Genomic DNA, 22,366 nt, shown 5'->3' on the forward strand with positions numbered 1-22,366 from the left:
AAGTGAATTAGAACATTTTGAGTAGTTTTTCAAATGTTTATTTATTTATGCTTACCATTAGTAGAAATGTTCAACAAACGTTACAATATGCGAGAAATGTGTATTAAGTCCTCTTAAAGTCAAAACGACACTATTTGGGGGCATTTATGCTAGCGCACTTCTACAAACAAACGAGATTAACTAAAAGACATATCTATGACTTGTTTAAAAAAATTGTATGTTTATTCCTCTAAACCCACATGCCACTGAACAACAAAAGCCGTTCTTAAAAGATAATAGGTATTTATAAAAAATAGGGACAGGCCCATCAAAACACATCAACATTTCTGTTTCAGTTAAAAAGTAAACACAGAAAGAAAACAATATGCACTTTTAAAGCAATTTCATGGAGTCTGTCCTAATACCTTACCTAAATCTGAGCCAACTATCTTATTACAGAAATATGGACAAACCAGATGCTACAGAGTGTAATAAGATTTAACAATTCAAACAAAACAACAAATGTAATTTTTTATTATTGCACTGTAGGTTAGGAAAGCAAAAATGACATTTTGTCACCTTGAAATTATAAGGTTTTACATTTTTCCAAAATTGAGTTATTCACATATTCTTATTCCGTGACAACTTATTTACACAGTGTGATGTTTTTCTTTACATTGTGTGCATTTGGGGATTTGTTTATAAAACAAAAGGTTCCATCTACAATGTTAAAAGGAATGCAAAAACAGAAGCTTATTATCTCAATACTGCTCAGAACACAGAACCTGATAATTCCAAGATAGCGGTTTGTAAAAAGTAGTTGGTTTGGTTTATTAAACATTGCTCAAGAAAAGGGGTCAGCAGGAATCGTCACAAAACAGAGATGAGTTCATAGCGATGTACTGCAGCTGAAAGCCTCCAGCCGTCACGGAGGAATCGGAGAGGAATTTCAGCGTCATCACGTTTCCTGAACAAGAGACAAAGTGTTGATCAAGTTGATGTTTACATGCAGCAGTTCTGATAAAGTATGCATTTTCACAGATGTATTCATTCACCCTGATGAACAAATTGGTTCCAAGAAAAACAGACTTGGATTTACTAGTCTAAATAAACATGATATTAATAATGACATGACTATAATGATTTCAACCTAAATGACTTTAGCACACACCTGTACTTATGACGTCTTCTGGAAGTTCATCGCCACAGTATCTATTCAGCAAAGACAGATTTTTTTCAAATATTTACAAAGCCAATTTACTCCAAAGCAAATAATATTAATCAATCAATGAACAGGACAACTATCATTTACACACCTTCCAACAAAGCCTGAAATATCATCATAGCTGTCATAGATCTCCAAATAATCACTAAGGCAAGAAGTGTCTTCCTCAATGTCAAAGTCAAGGAAGTGAAGGCGGATCCTTTGACTGTAGCGTACACGGATGTGCCAGTAGCAAATTTGCTCATCCTGGTAGTTGTCTGGGTAACCAGGTGAGCTAAAAACCTTCTGGTGATCTGTGTGCACTCCTCCACACTCTTTTGCTTTAAAACAACAGTGCAAGAGAAATGTTTAGTATTAACATTAACAATAACCTAGTATTTGACTGTATAAAATGTACAAAATCACTTAAAGGGACAGTTCACTCAAATATGTAACTTTCTTCAGTTGATCACAAAAGAAGATAATTTGAGAAATGTCTCAGTGGTTATGTTCATACAGTGGAAGTCAATGGGGGCCAATGTTGCTTGGTTACAAACATTTTTCAAAATCTTCTGTGTTATGCAGAAGAAAAAGCTTTGAAATGACATGTCAGGGGGAGTAAATGATGCAATAATTTTCATTTTTGGGTGAACTATCCTTTTGACATAGTATAATGGAACTACAGCACACTAATAATCACTAATGATTTATCAACCATTTAGAGTTATGGTCTACCCACAGTGTTTCATAAATGAGATAAATGTAGAGATGAATACTTCATGAAATTGGAAAAGGCGCCCAAAAGGAAATGAGTATGATGGGTACACAGACATGACAAATCCACACTCATGTCTGAGGTTTGAAGGAGTGCTTAATCATGAATGAGGTAGTGACATGGTACCACAGAGTAGATTAAAGACAACAGTAAAGTTCTGACAATAAGTGTAACGATCATTCACACATTTTTTTTATTGAAGCGTCAATCTATTACAAGGGAGTGAAGTCATAATGACCGAATAAAGGGTTGATGAGAGGAGGTAATGCATTTCTCTTATTTGAAAGTAAAACATAAACAAATATTATTTTATGTCAATGTCTAATACAGCATCACATCCACCTCACACTGAATGTCCGAAGTGGCTATTTTTACTGTGCCATCATTGCCAACTCAGATTCTCCAGCCTTTCACAAGCTCCAAAAACACATTACAAATCATGGAAAGAAAAGCAATTAAAAACTCTGGTCTCTGCTGGTGCATTACCCAACCCCGTAAAATTTTCACAGTGCTTCAATTAAATTATTCATGGTATGAAACATTTTTCATTAGGATCTTCCAGATTCTTACAAATGGTAAGTGCACATGTTTATTCTCTAATTCTATTAGTTCCACCATTATTTTTTCAAATGTCTGACATAGGGTGTCATAAAAAACATATTACTTTTCCCTCAATGCTTAGTCATGGTCATTTTTTTCCAGACCACATATTATCCTACGCTTACAGTTAAGACACCAAAAATGCTCAAATCATCATATAACGTAATCCTCTGGACTCTATGGACATTTATTTACCTTACTGCCTTTGTGTCTAATGCCTTCGTTTATTTCCATCTCTGGACACTCATTTACTCTGGAGGAGAACTTCAAAGAATTTCTTAAAAACATCTTTAAACTTATGATTTGTGTGACTACTTTGTCAAAACATCTTTTGATTACAGGTCTCTCAGCAGATGGCTAAAATCCACCCAGGATTGCCTTACTCCCATTTCTTAAACTCACCCTGGGGGTTGTAGCAATAGACATCCCATCTCTCGCTTTTGTTGAGCCGGTATCCGTAGTCAATAATTCCAACCTTTCCGAATCCACAATTGGTGCCGGGTTTAACAATAGGATATCCTACACGCCCTTTATCAAACCATCCAGCAGCACACACATGGAACCCTTCAAGAGAATTACAATTTAACAGAAGTTAATTCGCTTTTCTCATTTAACATATATGAACAATATACACAGGTCTGGTCAAAATATAAAAAAAATTCATGAAAATAGATAATGGAATAAATCTAGCTGCGTATTTTGGGGGTACAAAGAGTAGACCCTTGTATTCTGAAAGCACGGTAGACCTCCTGCTTAGAGTGCCACAGGCCTGTACCAACCACACAATGTTCCCATTACAGATCAGAGCCAATGTCTGGATCGAATCTACCATTTATGCAAAGGAAAGAGGTGGTCATTTGTCCGGGAAACAGGTGTTACCATTCAAACAACACATAAGAGATGCATTACAATGGAAGAGCACTAAGTCTGGTTTATTACCTTGCTTATATTATGTGTAGTAATATATAAATCCCAGTTGATGGTTAGCTTTTCAGTATCTGTTTGATTAGTATGCTAGCTGACTGATTCAGGTGTGGTTCAAAATTGCCACTTTGTATATAATAATGCCCAGCCTTCAAAACTTATGCTGTGGTCCAGACCATCCATTCCTGTTGGCACGTGAGCAGATCTAAAATGTAACAAACCAATTTTGCGAGCAGCTTCCAGTTGATCATACGTAGCAAGTGCCCCCCCTTCAAATCTACACACAGCCTTCGCTTCTTTATATGTCAGTTGGTATCTTCCTTTGCGAGACTCGCGGTGATAAACTCCAGCTGCTTGCTCTGTAGAGAGAAGATGCATCTTATGTTTAAGAACTTGTTTGAAGTAAACTGTCTCTGCTCGATGCCTCAAGAACATAGATTCTATTTGTTTACCTCATAAAACAGAAAACCAAAGTTTTAAAAGCCAAAGCTTGTTAACCAACATAGATGATTCACAGTGCAGGACATTTTAAATACACAGGGGACGGTCGCAATGGCAGTTGCTGTTAGTAAAATTACTAAAGCAGATGAAGCACAGTTTTTGCCCCTGTAGTTTTGGAAGTTGGTCTATTGCTCGCAGAACATTCTGCAGCTTTGTAGTCGTTTTTAAGCACGCATGCATAACCCTAAAGAAGTTGGATCCCAACTCAAATGAGTTACAAGCCAATGTTTTTACTGTGTTGGACTCAACTACAGTATCCTCAAAAGACTGGAACCATTTGTGAGCTCCAGATACATGTTTGAAAGAATAGGACTTATATGAAACAAATAATAAACAAATAGCGTGTTTAAGTTGAAATAGCTCACTTAAGTGTTTTCAGATGTGCAGTGGTGGGCACACATTAAATTTGGTTATTCATCTAAAATGACCTAAAACAATTGAAACAGTGTGACCACATGCAGCCTAGGAAAAAGTGCCTTTAAGTTTTTCTCTTATCAGACGTCTTGAAGTCTTCTCAAATACATGCCATGTTCTTAGGTCTGTGTGGTAAATCACAGTTACTGTAACTGTATGAAGTCATTTCCCTCTGTTTACAGGGTGCCCCCAGAGACTGGACTGTCTCCATTTACCCATAAATAGGCCTTTCTCATTTCTATGGGTCCTGAATGCAAACAAACATTTCTTCACCATGCTATACTGTATAACAACAAGCATAACCTTTTTAGGCAGTAAATAAAAACAGTTACACAGAAAGAAAGAAAGAAAGAAAGAAAGAAAGAAAGAAAGAAAGAAAGAAAGAAAGAAAGAAAGAAAGAAAGGTCTTACAGTATATAACGTTATTCTGTTAATTCTTCTAGCTATTAAAACAACCAATGAGAACACAGAGAATAATAAAAATAAATACCAAGCCAGATGGAGTTGTGCAATATTCCATTTTTGTAACCCCAAGCTTCGGTCTCCTTAAGGACAAATGCGACTGCGAATACAGCGTGTAACACGTGCATGTCTCTGATCGTATCGCGATATCGATCAAACAGATGTTAGAGCAGCTGTCGCCACAGCATGAAACGAACTCAACTGCTCTCAACATAACTCACAAGCCGAGTTTAAATGCTTTTCCCGCCTACTGTTACGTGCGGTCTGACGTGTGATGGACTACTAGACCTACCAGTAAATGATACCAGTTGCGCTAACGGGTGAAATGAGGCAGAGTCACTGTCTGCGGTATCGACTTTCAACAACAAACTACACTAATTTTAATCTAAAGACCTCTGGACACGCTACACACGATTGTTTCATTATAACGAGAGCAGGCTAGGATAGAATTACCTTATACAAATTTCCCCTAAACAGTAATAGAAAAAGATTTTCTCATGAAAAATAAACAATTGAATAAAAAAACCATTTGTGAATAATGACAATAATGTGCAGTGGCAATAGTGAGGGGAAAAGTCACTTTAAAGGGATAGTTCACCAAAAAGGAAAATTCTGTCTGAATTACTCACCCTCAAATTGTTCCAAATCTGTATACATTTCTGTAGGAAAAATAAGTGTGTTTGTGTGTGTGTATATATATATATATATATATATATTGTCACGGGTGTGGCAGGAAGAACCCAGATGCAGGCAGGCAATGGCGGGGTTAACAAACAAGATTTTAATTATAAATAAAAGACCGAAACAAAACACCCACGAGGGGGTAAACAACAAGGTGACAAAAATAAAAATACAAACACCAGGACCAAGGCTAACTAAACACTAAACTAGACAATACTATGACAAAGACTAAACTAAACACTTACTAAGACAGGGGAAACAGGAACACAGCAAACAGGGAAGTTCACAGTACAATCCACGAGCACAGGACAAAGAAACATGAGGGCATTTATAGGGAAGACAAACGAAGGATAACAACACAGGGCAGGTGAGGGTAATCAGACACGGCCGGGAAACAATACAGGAAACGAGGGGGGCGGGGCCAATGACGAGACACTGGAGAGAACGCATATTATTGTCAAAAGGACAATAATATGTTTCTCTCCACACATAACCAAAGACTTTGTCATGGCTCTGCCTCCAGGAAATCCAAGACTAAAAGAAGCAGAACCATGACAGAAGCACCCCCTTTAATGAGCACCTCCAGGTGCTCACCAAGGGGTAGACAGACGAGACAAGGCAGACTGAGACGGTGACCAAAACAGACAAAACATGGAAAACAAAATCAAGGGCAGACAAGCAAGAATAACCAAGGGACTAGGGTGTGACAACAAAAACAACAAACATGGAAGGGGGGGTGGGGAAACAAAAGAGTCCATAGGAGGAAGTCCAAAGGGGTTGGGACATGGTGGGACAGTTTTAATCCCCGGCTGCGCTCGAGGGCGCGGAGTCCTGGGGGATTCTGTGGGGAAAGTCCTGGGGGGGACCGCCGACTTGAGCGCCGGCGGGACATGGCTGGGACCCGGCTGGAAGGCCGGCTGGGCAGGGCTTGACGCCGGCTGGAAGACCGGCTGGACAGGGCTTGACGCCGGCTGGATCCTCGGCTGGGACGCCGGCTGCGCCGGACCGGACGCCGGCCGCACCGGACGCCGGCCGCACCGGACGCCGGCCGCACCGGACGCCGACTGCACCGGACGCCGACTGCACCGGACTGGACGCCGACTGCACCGGACTGGATGCCTGACTGGACACCGGACTGGACGCCGGCTGCACCGGACTGGACGCTGGACTAGACACCGGCCGCACCGGACTGGGCACGACACTGGACACGACACTGGACACCGGACTGGACACCGGACTGGCCCGACCTCGCACTGCTCGCCGTTGCCTCTTTCTCTTGAGTCTGGCCACCCGCCCGGTGGCCGGCTGCAAGTAGAAGGCAAACGGTACAGTTGGCTTCGGGTTGGAGTCCTCCGAGGATGACCCCAGGATTCTCGCCTACCCCGCTTCCCACTGAGGCTGACTGGTGGTAGGGAGGCTGCAGGAGGTGAGGAGGATGATGGCATGGAGTTCCCCAAGGTGAGAGTACCCACCACACGGTCCTCCGGGATGGACGCCAGACCGGGACGAGAGGAGATTGGATGATTGCTGGGAGAGGAGTCTTTGCCACACTCCTCTCGAAGCTGCAACAATTCCACTAACTGTGGGAACGGCTGGTAAACCAACTTCTCCCGCTCCGGAAAAGATGGTGGGTCGTCCATCCCGGCCATGAGGTAGGCACTCACCAGTACCTCGGGGAACGATGCCTTCCTGGCCTCGACCTCCCGAGCAAAGTCCAGTAAAGGCAGATGGCACTGGGCCGGGAACGGGCCACCTCCGGCGTGTGATTGGGAGGCTGATGCCTCCCACCATACCGGATTGCCGGTACACGGCCACCGGCTGGTTGGGAGCCTGTCCATGGGCTGCCTGCTGGGTTCAGTTGTGGCTCGTGGATTCTGTCACGGGTGTGGCAGGAAGAACCCGGATGCAGGCAGGCAATGACGGGGTTAACAAACAAGATTTTAATTATAAATAAAAGACCGAAACAAAACACCCACGTGGGGGTAAACGAAAAGGTGACAAAAATAAAAATACAAATACAAACACCAGGACCAAGGCTAACTAAACACTAAACTAGACAATACTTTGACAAAGACTAAACTAAACACTTACTAAGACAGGGGAAACAGGAACACAGCAAACAGGGAATACACGGACCGTAAGGCTAACATCAAAACACTGGTAGCACGACAAACGTACAAGTTCACAGTACAATACCACGAGCACAGGACAAAGAAACATGAGGGCATTTATAGGGAAGACAAACGAAGGATAACAACACAGGGCAGGTGAGGGTAATCAGACACGGCCGGGAAACAATACAGGAAATGAGAGGGGCGGGGCCAATGAGGAGACACTGGAGAGAACGCATATTATTGTCAAAAGGACAATAATATGTTTCTCTCCACACATAACCAAAGACTTTGTCATGGCTCTGCCTCAGGACCAGGAAATCCAAGACTAAAAGAAGCAGAACCATGACATATATATTAGGGCTGTCAAACGATTAATCGTGATTAATCGCATCCAGAATAAAAGTTTGTGTTTACATAACATATGTCTATGTACTGTGCATATTCATTTTGTATTTATAAATACAAACACATACACATGTATACATATTTAGGAAATATTTACATGTATTTATTTATATTTACCAATAATTGAAATTATATATAAATGTTTATTAATTTTTTCAAAAAACATGCTTTTTATAATGTAGTCATGTTTTTATTGTGTTGTGTTTTATTGTGTTAGTTAGCTGTATTTTTTTGTTAGTAGGGCTTAAATCAAAATAAACCAACTGCAGTTTGATTGATATTAACTCAACTCAACTCACTTTTATTGTCACATCACCACGTGTGGTGAGTGAAAGTCTTGGGTGCGTACTCCATACAAAGTAGAATGCAGTTGGACAGACAACTATGACAAACAACTGTATGACTTTACAGACTTAAGTGACAGTATGTAGTGCAGATGAACAGTGCAAAGTATAAAAAGACAATATACATTATACACATATCGACAGTATATACACAATATACACAAGATATACACATTAGACGTTGAACATACACATTAAATATGCAGGTGTACACATGAACGTGTATGTATAATGGATCAACCAAATAGTGCACATAGTACAGATATAGGTATGTAAGTTTGGTAATGGATGGTTATTGCATTAGGTGAAATGCGTGATGCATTATAGTCCATGAAACTATAACACATTGTAAAAAGAAGTGTCAGCTTGTGGAGTGAATCAGTTTTTGATATTGAACAGTCTAGTAGCCTGAGGAAAAAAGCTGTCCTTCAGCCAGTTTGTGTGGGACCAGATGCTCAGGTATCGTCTGCCCGAAGGCAGCAAGGAGAGTGATTCGGGTGGCTGGAATCAATGATGATCTTCCTGGCTTTCCTCATACACTGCCTGGTGTAAATGTCCTGGAGAGAGGGAAGCTCATCTCCCACAACACGACAGGTAGTTCGTACAATCCTCTGCAGTGCTTTGCGGTTGCCGGTGGTGCTGTTTCCATACCAGGTGGTAATGCAGCCAGCTAGGATGCTCTCAACTGTGCAGGTATAAAAGCTTCTGAGGATTTTTTGGCCCATCCCAAACTTCCTCAGGTGCCTGAGAAAAGAGAGGCGCTGGTGTGCCTTCTTTAGCACTGCATCAGTGTGAACAGTCCATGTTAGATCGTCAGTGATGTTAAGCCCAAGGAACTTGAAACTGTTAATTGGAATGCACAATAAAAAAACATGATTTTTGAAAAAATGTAAAAATGGAGGTATCTCTTTTTGGAACCAAACTCTTCACATATATATGAACTTGGACCAGGTATTGTGAGAATTCAACCCCCTATTCGTTGAAGGGGACCCCACAGTGCCTTCCGAGCCTTCCAAGTTTTCCAAGCCTTCTAAGTCTTCCAAGTCTCCCAAGTCTTCCGAGCCTGTAAAGCTTTCCAAGTCTTCCGAGCCTGTCAAGCCTTCCAAGTCTTCTGAGCCTATCAAGCCTTTAGAGCCTGCTAAGACTTCAGAATCTGTCAAGCCTTCAGAGCCTGTCAAGCCTCCCGGCCTTCCGAGCCTTCAGAGCCTGCCGATCCTTCAGAGCCTGCCGAGCCTTCCGAGCCTTCCGAGCCTTCCGAGCCTTCAGAGCCTGCCGAGCCTTCAGAGCCTTCAGAACCTGCCAAGCCTTCCGAGCCTTCAGAGCCTTCCGAGCCTTCAGAGCCTGCCGTGCCTTCAGAGCCTGCCGAGCCTTCAGAGCCTTCAGAGCCTGCCGAACCTTTCGAGCCTTCAGAGCCTGTTGAGCCTTCCAAGCCTGTCGAGCCTTCAGAGCCTGTCGAGCCTTCCGAGCCTTCAGAGCATGCCAAGCTTTCAGAGCCTGCCAAGCCTTCCAAGTCTCCAGAGCACCTCCTCCTCCACGCCCACTTCCCCCGCCATGGCAGCCAGCATCACCATCGCTCCGGTGTCCGCCATCTCGGACTCCCTCAGCTCCATCATCCCGGATTTCCCAGGCCCCACTGGTACAGCCACGGCGGCAGACCCTGAGCCGGAACCCCCTAGGCCCCCTGAACTCCCAGATCCTCTGTGGGCCCCCAGCTCCACTGTTATGGCCACGACGGCCGTCCCTAGCCAGAACCCCCTAGGCCCCCTGAGCACCCAGATCCTCCAGGATCGAGTCCATGCGGGAACACAGTAGAAAATGTGGTGTGTAAATACATCTTTGGTGTGTTATAAGTTGCCCATGCATGTATTAGACACGTAAAATTGCAAAAATTAAAGTGTTGGAACAAAAGATGCATTCTATCTAAAAGCGAATGCTCACCCAGACTTGCCTGAAACGCCTCGTGTAACAACACCCCCACAAATCTACGTCAGTTCGTGGTATGAGTTGACTAAGACCGCCCAAATGTATACGCAAGTAAGGTGGGTGTACCTGTCAGCACAATTGCTTTGGAACCTGATGTTCCAAGTATGGTAGGAGGCGTTACATTTCCGTCACACGCTTGCAGTATTCGACCAATCACTACACACTGGTTAACTGGCCAATCATAGCACACCTCGCTTTTCAGAGAGATGAGCTTTGTAAAAAACTCTGCATGTTTCAGAGAGGCGGGGCAAAGAGGAGATACAAACATGCACGGTATGTGGAAAATACAGCGTTTTTGAACGTTAAAGGCGGGGTGTCCGATTTCCGAATTACGCTTGTTTAGACAAAGTCGGGCCGAGTACCAAACAACCTTGTAGCCAATCAGCAGTAAGGTGCACAGTGCACAGGATGGACATTAGTCGAGCCGAGAGCTGACGAATGCGATAGATGGGGGTAGGGATGTGTCTGTTTTGGTGATTTGAACATTAACAACGGCTATGAGAAATCGGACACCCCGCCTTTAAATCGTGTATACACATTGTATTATATCTAAAACGAACGAAAATATTCATTTAGCCATGTCATGTGACCCCTTTAAATGCACTGAAAGTTGATAAAAGTGCCTGCAAAGTGCTTAAATCTAATAAAATTAGATTTTTCTCTATTGCCATTTTCTATTGCAACCAATAGACAAGTTTGACAGGCATCATGTTCAAATTGCCTGACTTGTCCTCTCTTTTAAATTCTTGTATAACATTTTATTGATTCTTTTTTAAAATGACTATTTTCTGCAACACAGACAATAAAGAGTAATTGCTAGCAGATTTCACCAAACAAAAGGTGTTAAATCACCCACTCTTTTCCCATAGACTTGCACATTATATGCATTTTTTAAACAGTTTCTATTTCATTCCCTTTAACTGCCCTTTGTGGTTTCAGGCAAGTTGCTCAAATACAAAGTCTGTAAGCCCTGCACACCCTCAAAGAAAGAGGACACATCATAATCACTGCTAAAGAAAAGTTTAACTCAGAATCAGTCTATTGCAGGGCTAGTCAACTGGCGGCCCGCCAATCATCTTTACCTTAACATTTCAAATAAGTGGAGAGACTTGAAGAATGGGCTGCTTTGAAATGCACGTCTTGAGACGCCACGCCTTTGAAAGTCCAAAACGCTTCTACATTCAATACGAAAGTATTTCCCGCGGCTCATAACGATTGACGTCTTATAAAGAGATTTGATGGGTGTTATTTGCAATGTTATAATCAGCAATCCACAGCCACATGCAGTCGGTTTTCGCACGCGATAGGTCGCGTTCCCAAACGAGTCTTGTGCCCTTGACTGTAACTGCAGGAAGGGTAGGCTACTACACCACGTGAACTGTTGTCTCAAATAAGGGGAAAAAAACTGTTGTTTTTCTTACTGCTTTTATTATGTATGATTTAAACAGCAATGTTTACGAAAACAGCCGTTCATCTCCCTCCAGAACTTGCACTTCAAAGGATCTGCCCTTATAAGTGCGTGGGGCACATGAATGCGATTGGATTTCACCCGAAGATTCGATAATAGCGTTCAGTTTCTTGCACAGACCGATTGATTCGCTTTATAAGACGCCATTTTAACGTCAAGGGACAGGCATTACTTTTGTGCTGAATGTATTAGCGTTTTTGACTTCTTTATTTGACTTTCATTCATTCAATATCTTCATAAATATCTTCTTGAAAAAAAAAACAATACCACCCACATCTTGGAAGTACTGGGGGACTGGGGGTGAGTAAATTAACAGCAAATTCATTTTGGGGTAAACTAACGTATTATGGAATATAAAATACAATTAAAAAGACAATATCCCTTTTAATTAAATATCATGAAAGGGTATATACTGGATGCAATATTAGTGTGCATGTTTTAATATATGACCTGTAAGTGACAGCAACAAAAATAGTATAAAAGGAACTAAATGCAATAAATAACAGAAATACAAAATAACAGAAGAAATTATATGGTAAAAAACTGGCCCGCATCCTATTTATACCTTTGGAATCTGGCCCTCAAAGAAAAGTAGCTGAAGACCCCTGGTCTATTATAATGATGGGGTGAGTATGATGTATATTATTAATATTGGCTCAAATACTTATAAGACGGGCTAATGGTGTAATAGTTATGTCATGATTCGGGGTGAGAGACACGGAGATACAAGAACAGAGGACCCAAGTGCAGACAGGAGGTAAGGGGTTAACAAGACTTTAATAATAATAAAACATGGACAAAACAAAAACCCACGATGGGGTAAAATAACCAAGATATAAACAGGAACACGGACTAACTAAACTAGACAGGACTAAAAAATAACATTTACCATATAACTACAAATGACTAGACTACACTGACAAGACATGACCTCACCCCAAGCAACACGACACAGCACAATGAACCGACACAAGACAGAGAACACAGGGGCATTAAATAAAGGGACAAATCAAAGGGGAACAGGTGTGGGGCATGAACTAATAAGCAACCAGTAACGAGAGATACAAAAGGGCGGGAACACAGACAAGGACCGGAGAGAGTATCAAAGGCCGACAGGGTCAAAATGACTCTCCACACATAACAAGGGATCCTGCCGTGAGTTTCTGCCACAAGATCAAGAAAGACATGACAAGATGAGGCAGAATCACGACAGAACCCCCGCCTTAAGGAGCGATATCCTGACGCTCCAAAAGGCACAAACAAGACAGACTATGACAAAAACCATAATACAAGACATGACAAAAACATGATACATAAAAAAAAATCCAAACACTGACATGGCGCCGGCTGGATGGCCGGCTAGACAGTACATGGTGCCAGCTAGAATGCCGGCTGGACAACACATGGCGCCGGCTGGATGGACGGCTGGACAGTACATAGCGCCGGCTGGATGGCCGGCTAGACAGTACATGGTGCCGGCTAGAAGGCCGGCTGGACAATACGTGGTGCAGGCTAGAAGGCTGGCTGGCTGGACAGTACGATACGCTGGCTGGAAGGCCGGCTGGACAGTACGTGATGCCGGCTGGAAGGCCGGCTGGGAGGCCGGCTATCACCGGCTGGGCAGGTCTGGATGTCGACATGACAGGATGTCGGCGGCTGGGCAGCGCTCTCTGGCAGCTGGGCAGCATCTCCGACGGCTGGGCAGCACTCTCTGGCAGCTGGGCAGCAAACAAGAACAAAGACAACACAAAAACAGAGTCGACTTGACAGGCCTGGGCAGCAGCTGGGAGGCCGGCAGGGATCTGCGGCGGGAACAGGACACCAGCGGCCTCAACCCTGGAGGGAAATCCGACGACCTCAACCCTTGAAGGGAGCCCGGCGGTCTCGAACCTGGACGGGGTTCCGGCAGTCTCGACCCCGGAAGGGAGTCCAGCGGTCCCGACTCTGGACTGGAGCCCGGCGGCCTCTACCCTCGAAGGGAGTCCGGCGGATTCAACCCTGGAAGGGAGTCCGGCGGCATCGACTCCTCCCGCTGAGATCCCGGTGTCTGCTGGGTCCAGAATGGTCGGTTCATTCTGTCATGATTCGGGGTGAGAGACACGGAGATACAAGAACAGAGGACCCAAGTGCAGACAGGAGGTAAGGGGTTAACAAGACTTTAATAATAATAAAACATGGACAAAACAAAAACCCACGATGGGGTAAAATAACCAAGATATAAACAGGAACACGGACTAACTAAACTAGACAGGACTAAAAAATAACATTTACCATATAACTACAAATGACTAGACTACACTGACAAGACATGACCTCACCCCAAGCAACACGACACAGCACAATGAACCGACACAAGACAGAGAACACAGGGGCATTAAATAAAGGGACAAATCAAAGGGGAACAGGTGTGGGGCATGAACTAATAAGCAACCAGTAACGAGAGATACAAAAGGGCGGGAACACAGACAAGGACCGGAGAGAGTATCAAAGGCCGACAGGGTCAAAATGACTCTCCACACATAACAAGGGATCCTGCCATGAGATTCTGCCACAAGATCAAGAAAGACATGACAAGATGAGGCAGAATCACGACAAGTTATAGTTACCCAGAGGTGGGTAGTAACGCGCTACATTTACTTCGTTACATTTACTTGAGTAACATTTTGGAAAATATGTACTTTTTAAGTAAAATTAAAAGTGTGTACTTTTACTCTTACTTGAGTACATTTCTAATAGAAAATCTGTACTTTTACTTCATTACATAACTTACATTGCGTGACGTTCCTTCTTTTCTTCATTTTAAAATATGCTTTTTTAAACGCGTTGTTTATTTCAAGGTTGTCGTCTCTTTTTACGGTCATTCCCGAGTGATCGATTCGTTTGAGTCGATTCTTTTGAAGCATTAATTGAACAATGGGCAAAACCATTTGAATAGGCTAATGAATCAGTTCAAATGATTTGTTCAGTTCGCAGCACGATCTGAATCATCTGAAGCAGGATTACTCACTCCTCGTAGCGCGAAACTTAAGAACACGCAGAACACAAAGAGCATTGGATGAAGTGGATATAAATCTATATCTATACAATCAAAACTGCAAATGTGTCATATTGTTTGCCAGCGATGATAAATGCCCGCCATTTGCGCGCACCCGCGCGACCTGTTCGTCAGACACAGCAACATGCGCGTTACCTGTCAGACACAGAGACGTGGGCTTGAAGAAATATACATTTGAAGAACAGAAGGAAGAAAACTTGTTGATGGGCGTGTGGTTCACTGTTTACTGTTTGTTTACAAGTAAGAGCGTTTCACAACACACACGTGACACAACACGAGAAAACATGAGCTTTGTTCAAAAATGTGTATTTCATTTAAGAGAGCACTGCAGATGTTCTAGATCATCTTAGGAAATGCTCTGAGTTTAGTTAATGCTTTAGTTTGACATGGTGTATTATTCTAAATAAGTTGTGTAAACTACATTGACATCAGGACTAGATGAAATTTACAGAAATGCTTGTCTCTTCTGTGTTTGTCTATTCTTTAGTCTCTCTAGTATATTGCAAAGATATCTGCTTATGATAAGTAAAAATATTGATTAAAATTTAATATTAAAATATTGGTGTTAATATTAACTTTATGTAGTAGGCCTATATAATCAGATACAAAGTAACTAAGTAACTAGCTACTTGAGTAGTTTTTTCATTGCATACTTTTTTACTTTTACTCAAGTAGTTTTTAAAATAGTGACTTTTACTTTTACTTGAGTAACAATTTCTCTAGTTACTTGTACTTTTACTTGAGTAAAGATTTTGGCTACTCTACCCACCTCTGTAGTTACCATTATTGGATCACGCCATTAAATCTTAAAAACAAGCATTACCCTGTCCTACAGTCCTTAATCATATTTATATCATATGTTTTAGTACATGTCTGAGGTTGTAATTCTCTGAATAGGTACAAGGTTGTCAAAACAAAGAAAAATAAATCCAGCTGAGGTGGTAGAGATTTTTAATCATAATTTTGTTGATTTCGTAGAAAGTATTACTCGTTGTTTTCCGCCTGCGTATATGTCTGTCCAGTTATAGCAGTGGAGCCTGTTACTGATTCTGATGTTATGAGAACAATTAGATCTCTTAAATCATCCAGAGCAAAAGATAAATATGGCATGGATGTTGTTATGCTCAAGGAGTCTAGTTAGACCCTAACTTAAACCTATTACCATACGTTATTAATCTTTCAATTTCTCAGGGAAAATTCCCAAGTGTTTGGAAGTTCGGCAATTTTTGTTCCAATATTCAAAAGTGGAGATCACCTTTCTGTTGATAATTATAGGCCAATTAGTATTTTACCCACTGTTTCTAAGGTTATGGAGAAACTAGTTGCAGAACAGATTAGCAGTTACTTGAATAATAGTTAATTTTCATTGCATCCAATGCAGTTTGGTTTTAGAGCAAAATACTTTTTTTTAATAGAAAATATTTTTAAATAACTTTCTTAGATAAAGATGGTGTAGTTGGAGCAGTGTTACTTGATTTAAAGAAAGCCTTTGACACCGTTAATCATGGAATCCTTATGTCCAATTTAACTTGTTTTAATTTCTCATCACATACACTACTGTAACTGGATAGAGTCATATCTATCAGATAGATTTCAGTGTGTTAAGAGTACAAAATCACCTATCCAATGACTTGGGTAAATCAACTGGTGTTCCACAAGGATCTATCTTGGGTCCAATGCTTTTTGCCATGTATATAAATGATTTTCATCTTGTATGTCCTGGCATTAATATACAAATGTATGCGGACGATACAGTGATGTATATACATGGTAATAGTCTGACACAGGTTGCAAATGAACTTATGAATTCTATGGTAAATGTGTCGGTATGGCTAAAAGAGAATTGCTTACAACTAAAGGTGTCAAAAACAGTATGCATGTTTTTCTCCAAGTCTAACAGCATTATTAAAGAGCCAGATGTTCACATGTCAGGGGTGAGGCTGCACCTTAAAGGAGAAGTTTCTTTTTACTTTTACACAAATGTAATATAAATCTTAGGGGTCCACAGAATGTGTCTGAAGTTTCACCTCAAAATACACCGCAGATCTTTTATTATACCATGCCCTAATTGCCCAGTTTTGCATGTGAGGAGAAACGCGCTGTTTTGGTGTGTGTCTCTTTAAGTGCAAATGAGCTGCTAGTCTCCAGGGCTGTGAGCCTGTGCTTCCATTGATAAAAGAAGGGTCACATAAAGTGAATGAGAAATGCTGTTTCCGTCTTTAAACACCAAACACACTGTTTTCTAAAAGCGAACAGACTCCTAACAAAAGCATCATGTTTTCTACATGTGAAATTACACATGACAAACCGGTCGCGTGTTTACAGACCATACACACTGCTTTCTATAAGTGAAGATACTCAAGACAAACCCATCGTGTGTTTACAGACCATACACACTGCTTTCTATAAGTGAAGATACTCAAGACAAACTCATCGTGTTTTCTCTAAGTGAAAGTAATGTTACACAGGACAATCCTGTTGCGTGTTTACAAGCCATACACATTGCTTTCTTTGCGTGAACGGACAAACGTTTCACAATGACGTTTTACCTACTTTTAAGTTGCCACAGGTCCCTTGAGGTCTTACTTAAAAAAATAACTGTACTTACAATGCCTTTATTTACAGCTTTGCCTCGTTCAGTCTGGTGGATTTCCATTGAAAACAAAATAAATCCATTGCTCTCCTGTCAGGCTGGGAACAGAGTTCTGTGCTGCTCTGTGCAGCCAACAACAGAACACTTAGCATGCTTTGCTTACTTTTGCCATGGTGTCAGAACTAATTCACATATGTCGCTTGCGAAAACAAAAATGGCGGCAGCGCCATGGGTGGACACATTCAGAAAAGGGGGCGGTAAACTTATAAGAACGACTACCTACGTCAGAAAGCGAGCGAAATCTGAACGGCTCGTTTTCTCACAAGCTTGCAGAGATAGGCTCACGTAAACAAAGTTACCGGATTGTCATTTTTCACGTTTTCTGAGTTGGTAGATGCACCAGACACCCGATTATAGCACTTAAACATGGAAAAAGTCAGATTTTCATGAAATGTCCCCTTTAATATAAATAACAGGGAATACTGATTGATTCTAAACTTACATTTAAAGCTCAAGTTAAAAAGGTTTGTAAGCAGGTTAAGTTTAATCTCTATAATTTTAAATTTATTAGCGATTACATGTCATTAGAGGCAGCCAAGATGTACAGTATGTGTATTCTATGGTTATTTCTCACATGACTTACTGTTTCACCACCTGGTCTCAGGCGAGTTCAGTGACTCTAAAACCATTCGAGTCCCTTTACAAACATAAACTTAAAGTCTGTATAAAATTACTTATGGTTTATCTTCTCCCCCTCTATAGTCAGTTAGTTCGTATTAGAACAACTGATTATCACTCTACAAGAGGTGCATTAAGAGGAGACTGTATCTATCAGGATCGGAGGCAGAACCCAGGTGCAGACAGCAAGGGGTTAATGAAAAAGACTTTTATTTAAAAAAACACAAACAAAAACCCACGATGGGGAGAAAAAACTAACTATAAACAAGACTTAAACAAAACACTTCCCGCAAGGGGGCAAAAACAGAGGGTACAAAATAACTAAAATGAATAAAGCAAATAACACGGGAGAGAAAACAAGGCTAGGGAACTAGGACGTAGAATCTATACAAAGTCACAAAGATTACGACGTACACAAGGCTTACAAAGGTTACAAAACGAACAGGCATGGGACAGAGGGAACTAGGGCTTAATATAGGGGAAGATTAACAAAGGATAATTACAAAGGGAAGGTGGCGGGCAGGTGACGGGAATGAAACACTGATGGGGAAATGACCGGGAAATGAGGGGGCGGGGCCAAAGCATGAGACAGGAGAAACACGCAGCAAAAAAGTAACCACAATGGCCACGTGTCTTCCACACATAACAAAACAAGCACAAAAGACATGGTACTGTCACAACTCTGTCCACAGACTAGAAAACATGACAACGACAGAATTCTGACAGTACCCCCGCCCCAAGGGACACCACCTGGTGGCCCAAGGGAGAAACTTCAGCGGGCCAAGACAGACAGGCACGAGGACAGACACCACAAACACAGAACAAACAAGGGGGAACATGAAGACAATAATGGGGTTGGGTCGGGTCAACAGAAATAACATTAAAGAGAGGGGGAATGGGAGGCCAAAACTTGGGGACACTAGGCATGGGTGGGACGGGGGGGAGACTTAGGGGGGCTGGGACTTGCCTCTGCGAGCGGGGAGGTGTGGGACGGGCAGTACAGGAAGGGTAGGACATGACTGAGGAAGACTGGGGAGAGTGTCCAAAGGGAAAAGGTGCCTGGGGAGATGCCAGCTGGAATGCCGGGTGGAAAACTGGCTGAATTGCCGGCTGGATTGCCAGTGGCTGGACCGGACTGAGTGCCGTCGCCACTGCCGGACCGGGACTGGACTCCGGCGCCGCACTGTGACTGGATGCTGCCGGACCAAGACTGAACGCTGCCACTGCTGCCAGCAATCCCCTCCTCTGCCTTTTCTTCCGGGAGCGAGCCACTGCGCTCGTGGTCGGCTGCAGCGACACGGTGGAGGGCATGGCTTGCTCCGACCCGGAGGAGTCTGACTCCGTCCACCAGGATTTTCTCCTCCTCCTCTTGCCCCGGAGGTCGGTAGGTGGCGCCAAATCCACGGCACTTGCAGTGGGAGGGACTGAGTCCCCCAGGGTCACTGTGGCCAGGACGCAATCCTCCGGGATGGTGGCCAGCGGGGAGGATACCCAGTCTGGGACGGATGGCTAGAGGTCGTCCCGGTTGATCACGAACCTGGCAATGTCGCATAACCCCAGGGGGCTCAGCATCCAGGTCTCCGACGGCTTGAGGGGCTCGGTGAGGCAGCTATTAAAAATGACTCTCTCCCACACTGCCGCCGCGAAATCCTGGATAAACTCATGGATTCCCCGATCCCCCTGACGGACCCCAAAAAGAAGATGGGCTTGGCGGGCCCACAGGCAAGATTGCGAACATTCCTCCATGCTGTCTGCTGGGTTCTTTAATGGCCTGTTCATTCTGTCAGGATTGGGGGAGGGAAGAACCCAAGCACAGGCAGCAATTAAGGGGTTAACAAAAAGGATTTATTGTAGCAAAAAACAAAACAAAAAACCCACAAGGGGTAAAACGACAAAGAGGGGAATATAATACACAGACAAGACAGGAATACTAACTAAAATACACTAGACTAAGACAACATATGACAAGGGTTGACACTAACTAGACTGGACTAAAACTCACGGGTCAGGAAACAGGAACTTGACAAGAAATCCTTTAGGAACCAAACCATCAGGATACAAGCAGTGAAACAAGCAGTACAAACAAGCACAGGACAAGAGACACAAGGGCATAATATAGGGAGACTAACAAAGGATAATTAACAAGAGACAGGTGTCGGGGATGAAACACTGATGGAAAGCTAAATGAAGGAAGGAGAGGGGCGGGGCCAAAGACGAGACCAGAGAGACCGCATATTATGTCGTGACCGACAATAATATGTTTCTCTCCACACAAAACAAGAGGCTCTGCCATGGTTCTGCCACAAGACCATGACAGTATCATACCACTTACACAAGTATATTTGGTCAGTCTGCCTTTTCTGTCAAAGCTGCACAAGAATGGAATACTATTCCTATTTCTAACAAAACTATTTCTTCAGAGGTGTATAAAGACCTTATGTAATGAACCATTATGTTTGTAATACCTTAGAATAAGCTATTTATATCTACATACAGAGCGGCCCTTCATACATTGAATTCGCCGCCATGTTTTGTATTGTATTGCCTTGATTGGTAATTGGGGTGAATGTGAACATCATTACATTACAAAGCACGTTTCCTCTTCCTTTCCGCTGCGGTATCGTGGTGAATCCGTACGGATCGTGCTCTCCGGTGCGGAACGCATGTGACCTGCGGATTAACTGAAAGTTTATTCATCATTGAGTAAGAGTAAAATGCACTCTCGCTCGCTCTCCAGTTTCAGCTCCAACACGCTCTCTCTCTCTCTCTCTCTCTCTCTCAAGTATCTGGACGAGTACAATATTAAAGCGGTTCCAGATAAAAAATGACGCTCAAAACTGGTCCGGTCCACAGCTAATATTACAACAACAACATATCTTGGTATGTTACTCGCATACTGATCTGAATCAAAGCAACCTCCTCGGGGGTGATTTTTAGCCGATCTTTCTCTTCAATGTCTCACTGCTGGAAATTATCTCCATAGATATCTGTGAGTATATCTGCTAAAAGCCTTAGTACCACGGGTCTTAATGCGTCTCTGCTGGAAAGTCTTTATAATATTAGCACAGGTCCTAGCTCCTGCCTGACATTTATCCTTATTTTTAAACTTAAAATCCACTAACCTTTTGTTGTATGTAATACATAAGACATCGCTCTTTCTACAGTCTTTCTAATGCCCGCAAAATCTCTTCCCTGAGTCAACATGAGAACATGTTTTTGTACTGTGGTGGCCACCGTCGTGTTTGAACTGAGCGATTCATGGCAAATCTATAATACAACGCTAGTGGCCGCTGTTAATCAAGAACTGCGCCTTTAAATACACATGCTTTATTTAGGGTTCAATTTAAGAATTGGTTAATTAGTACTCAGATTTGTCAACACTAGAATCTTATATCTGCTAGCTATCCTACTATTGTTTGAATTTTGTTTGCATTGTTTTTAATTGATCCTATATTGTTTTCGGTCCGTGTATCATCTGATCATTTGATTATTCCATTCAATATAACAAACAGGAAAAGAAAAAAAAGTGTATATTTCGTTTTTCCGTTTTTCTGCATGCACAAAAATAAAAAAACGATGTTTTTCTTCGTATTCTAGCCTTAAAGGGGAAATCCAATAAATAAATAAACCAAAACGAAATAATGACCCTAATTATAGTTTTTTCATTTTGGGGTGATTTCCCAGGGTCTTCTGCGCGCGCACGCTTTGCGCATGCGCAATGTATCGCCGCTTACCGGGATCAAGTGCATGCGAACTTGCGAAGCTCGAAATGGAAATGAATGCATTTGCATATGCTTTGTTTGTACTTTTCACTCCCACTAGAAGAGTCACACCGAGAGAGGAGGACATGACTGTGGAAAATATTTCAAATATATATATTGAACAATGCCGTTCACATACAATAATTTCCAGAGCTTACAGTCGAAGCTTGTTAGCATTGTTGCTTTTAATATGTGACATTTAAGTAAACAATTAAGTAGCCACAGCTGGCTTTCAGCAGCAAAGGTGTAAATCCATAAATTACTTTTGTAATTTATAAGTTATGTGATGCGAACAGCCCCTCCCCCGTAACCTCACTCAACCGAGTTCATTAGGTTCCCCCAGCTAAAACTACTGTCCTGCTATAGAGTAATTCATAAAAGATGTTCAGTTTGTGTTGAAACTGTGAGGTTTTTATGTAGTCATT

At 42.3% G+C, this 22,366-nt stretch overlaps 1 protein-coding gene across 1 annotated transcript; it reads right to left on the reverse strand.

Moving 5' to 3' along the window:
- Nucleotides 1–41: 41 nt before the first annotated feature.
- tnfaip6 (tumor necrosis factor, alpha-induced protein 6) lies at nt 42–5,089 on the reverse strand. Its single transcript, XM_057336198.1, has 6 exons — nt 4,888–5,089; nt 3,704–3,841; nt 2,961–3,122; nt 1,296–1,524; nt 1,151–1,191; nt 42–946 (listed from the first exon to the last, which is right to left on the reverse strand). The coding sequence occupies exons 1-6, from the start codon at nt 4,985–4,987 to the stop codon at nt 837–839; spliced, it is 780 nt and encodes a 259-aa protein (XP_057192181.1). The 5' UTR covers nt 4,988–5,089; the 3' UTR covers nt 42–836.
- Between the last annotated feature and the right edge of the window lie 17,277 nt (nt 5,090–22,366).

Source organism: Triplophysa rosa, linkage group LG6 (genome assembly GCF_024868665.1).
Source record: "Triplophysa rosa linkage group LG6, Trosa_1v2, whole genome shotgun sequence".
Lineage (NCBI taxonomy): Eukaryota > Metazoa > Chordata > Actinopteri > Cypriniformes > Nemacheilidae > Triplophysa > Triplophysa rosa.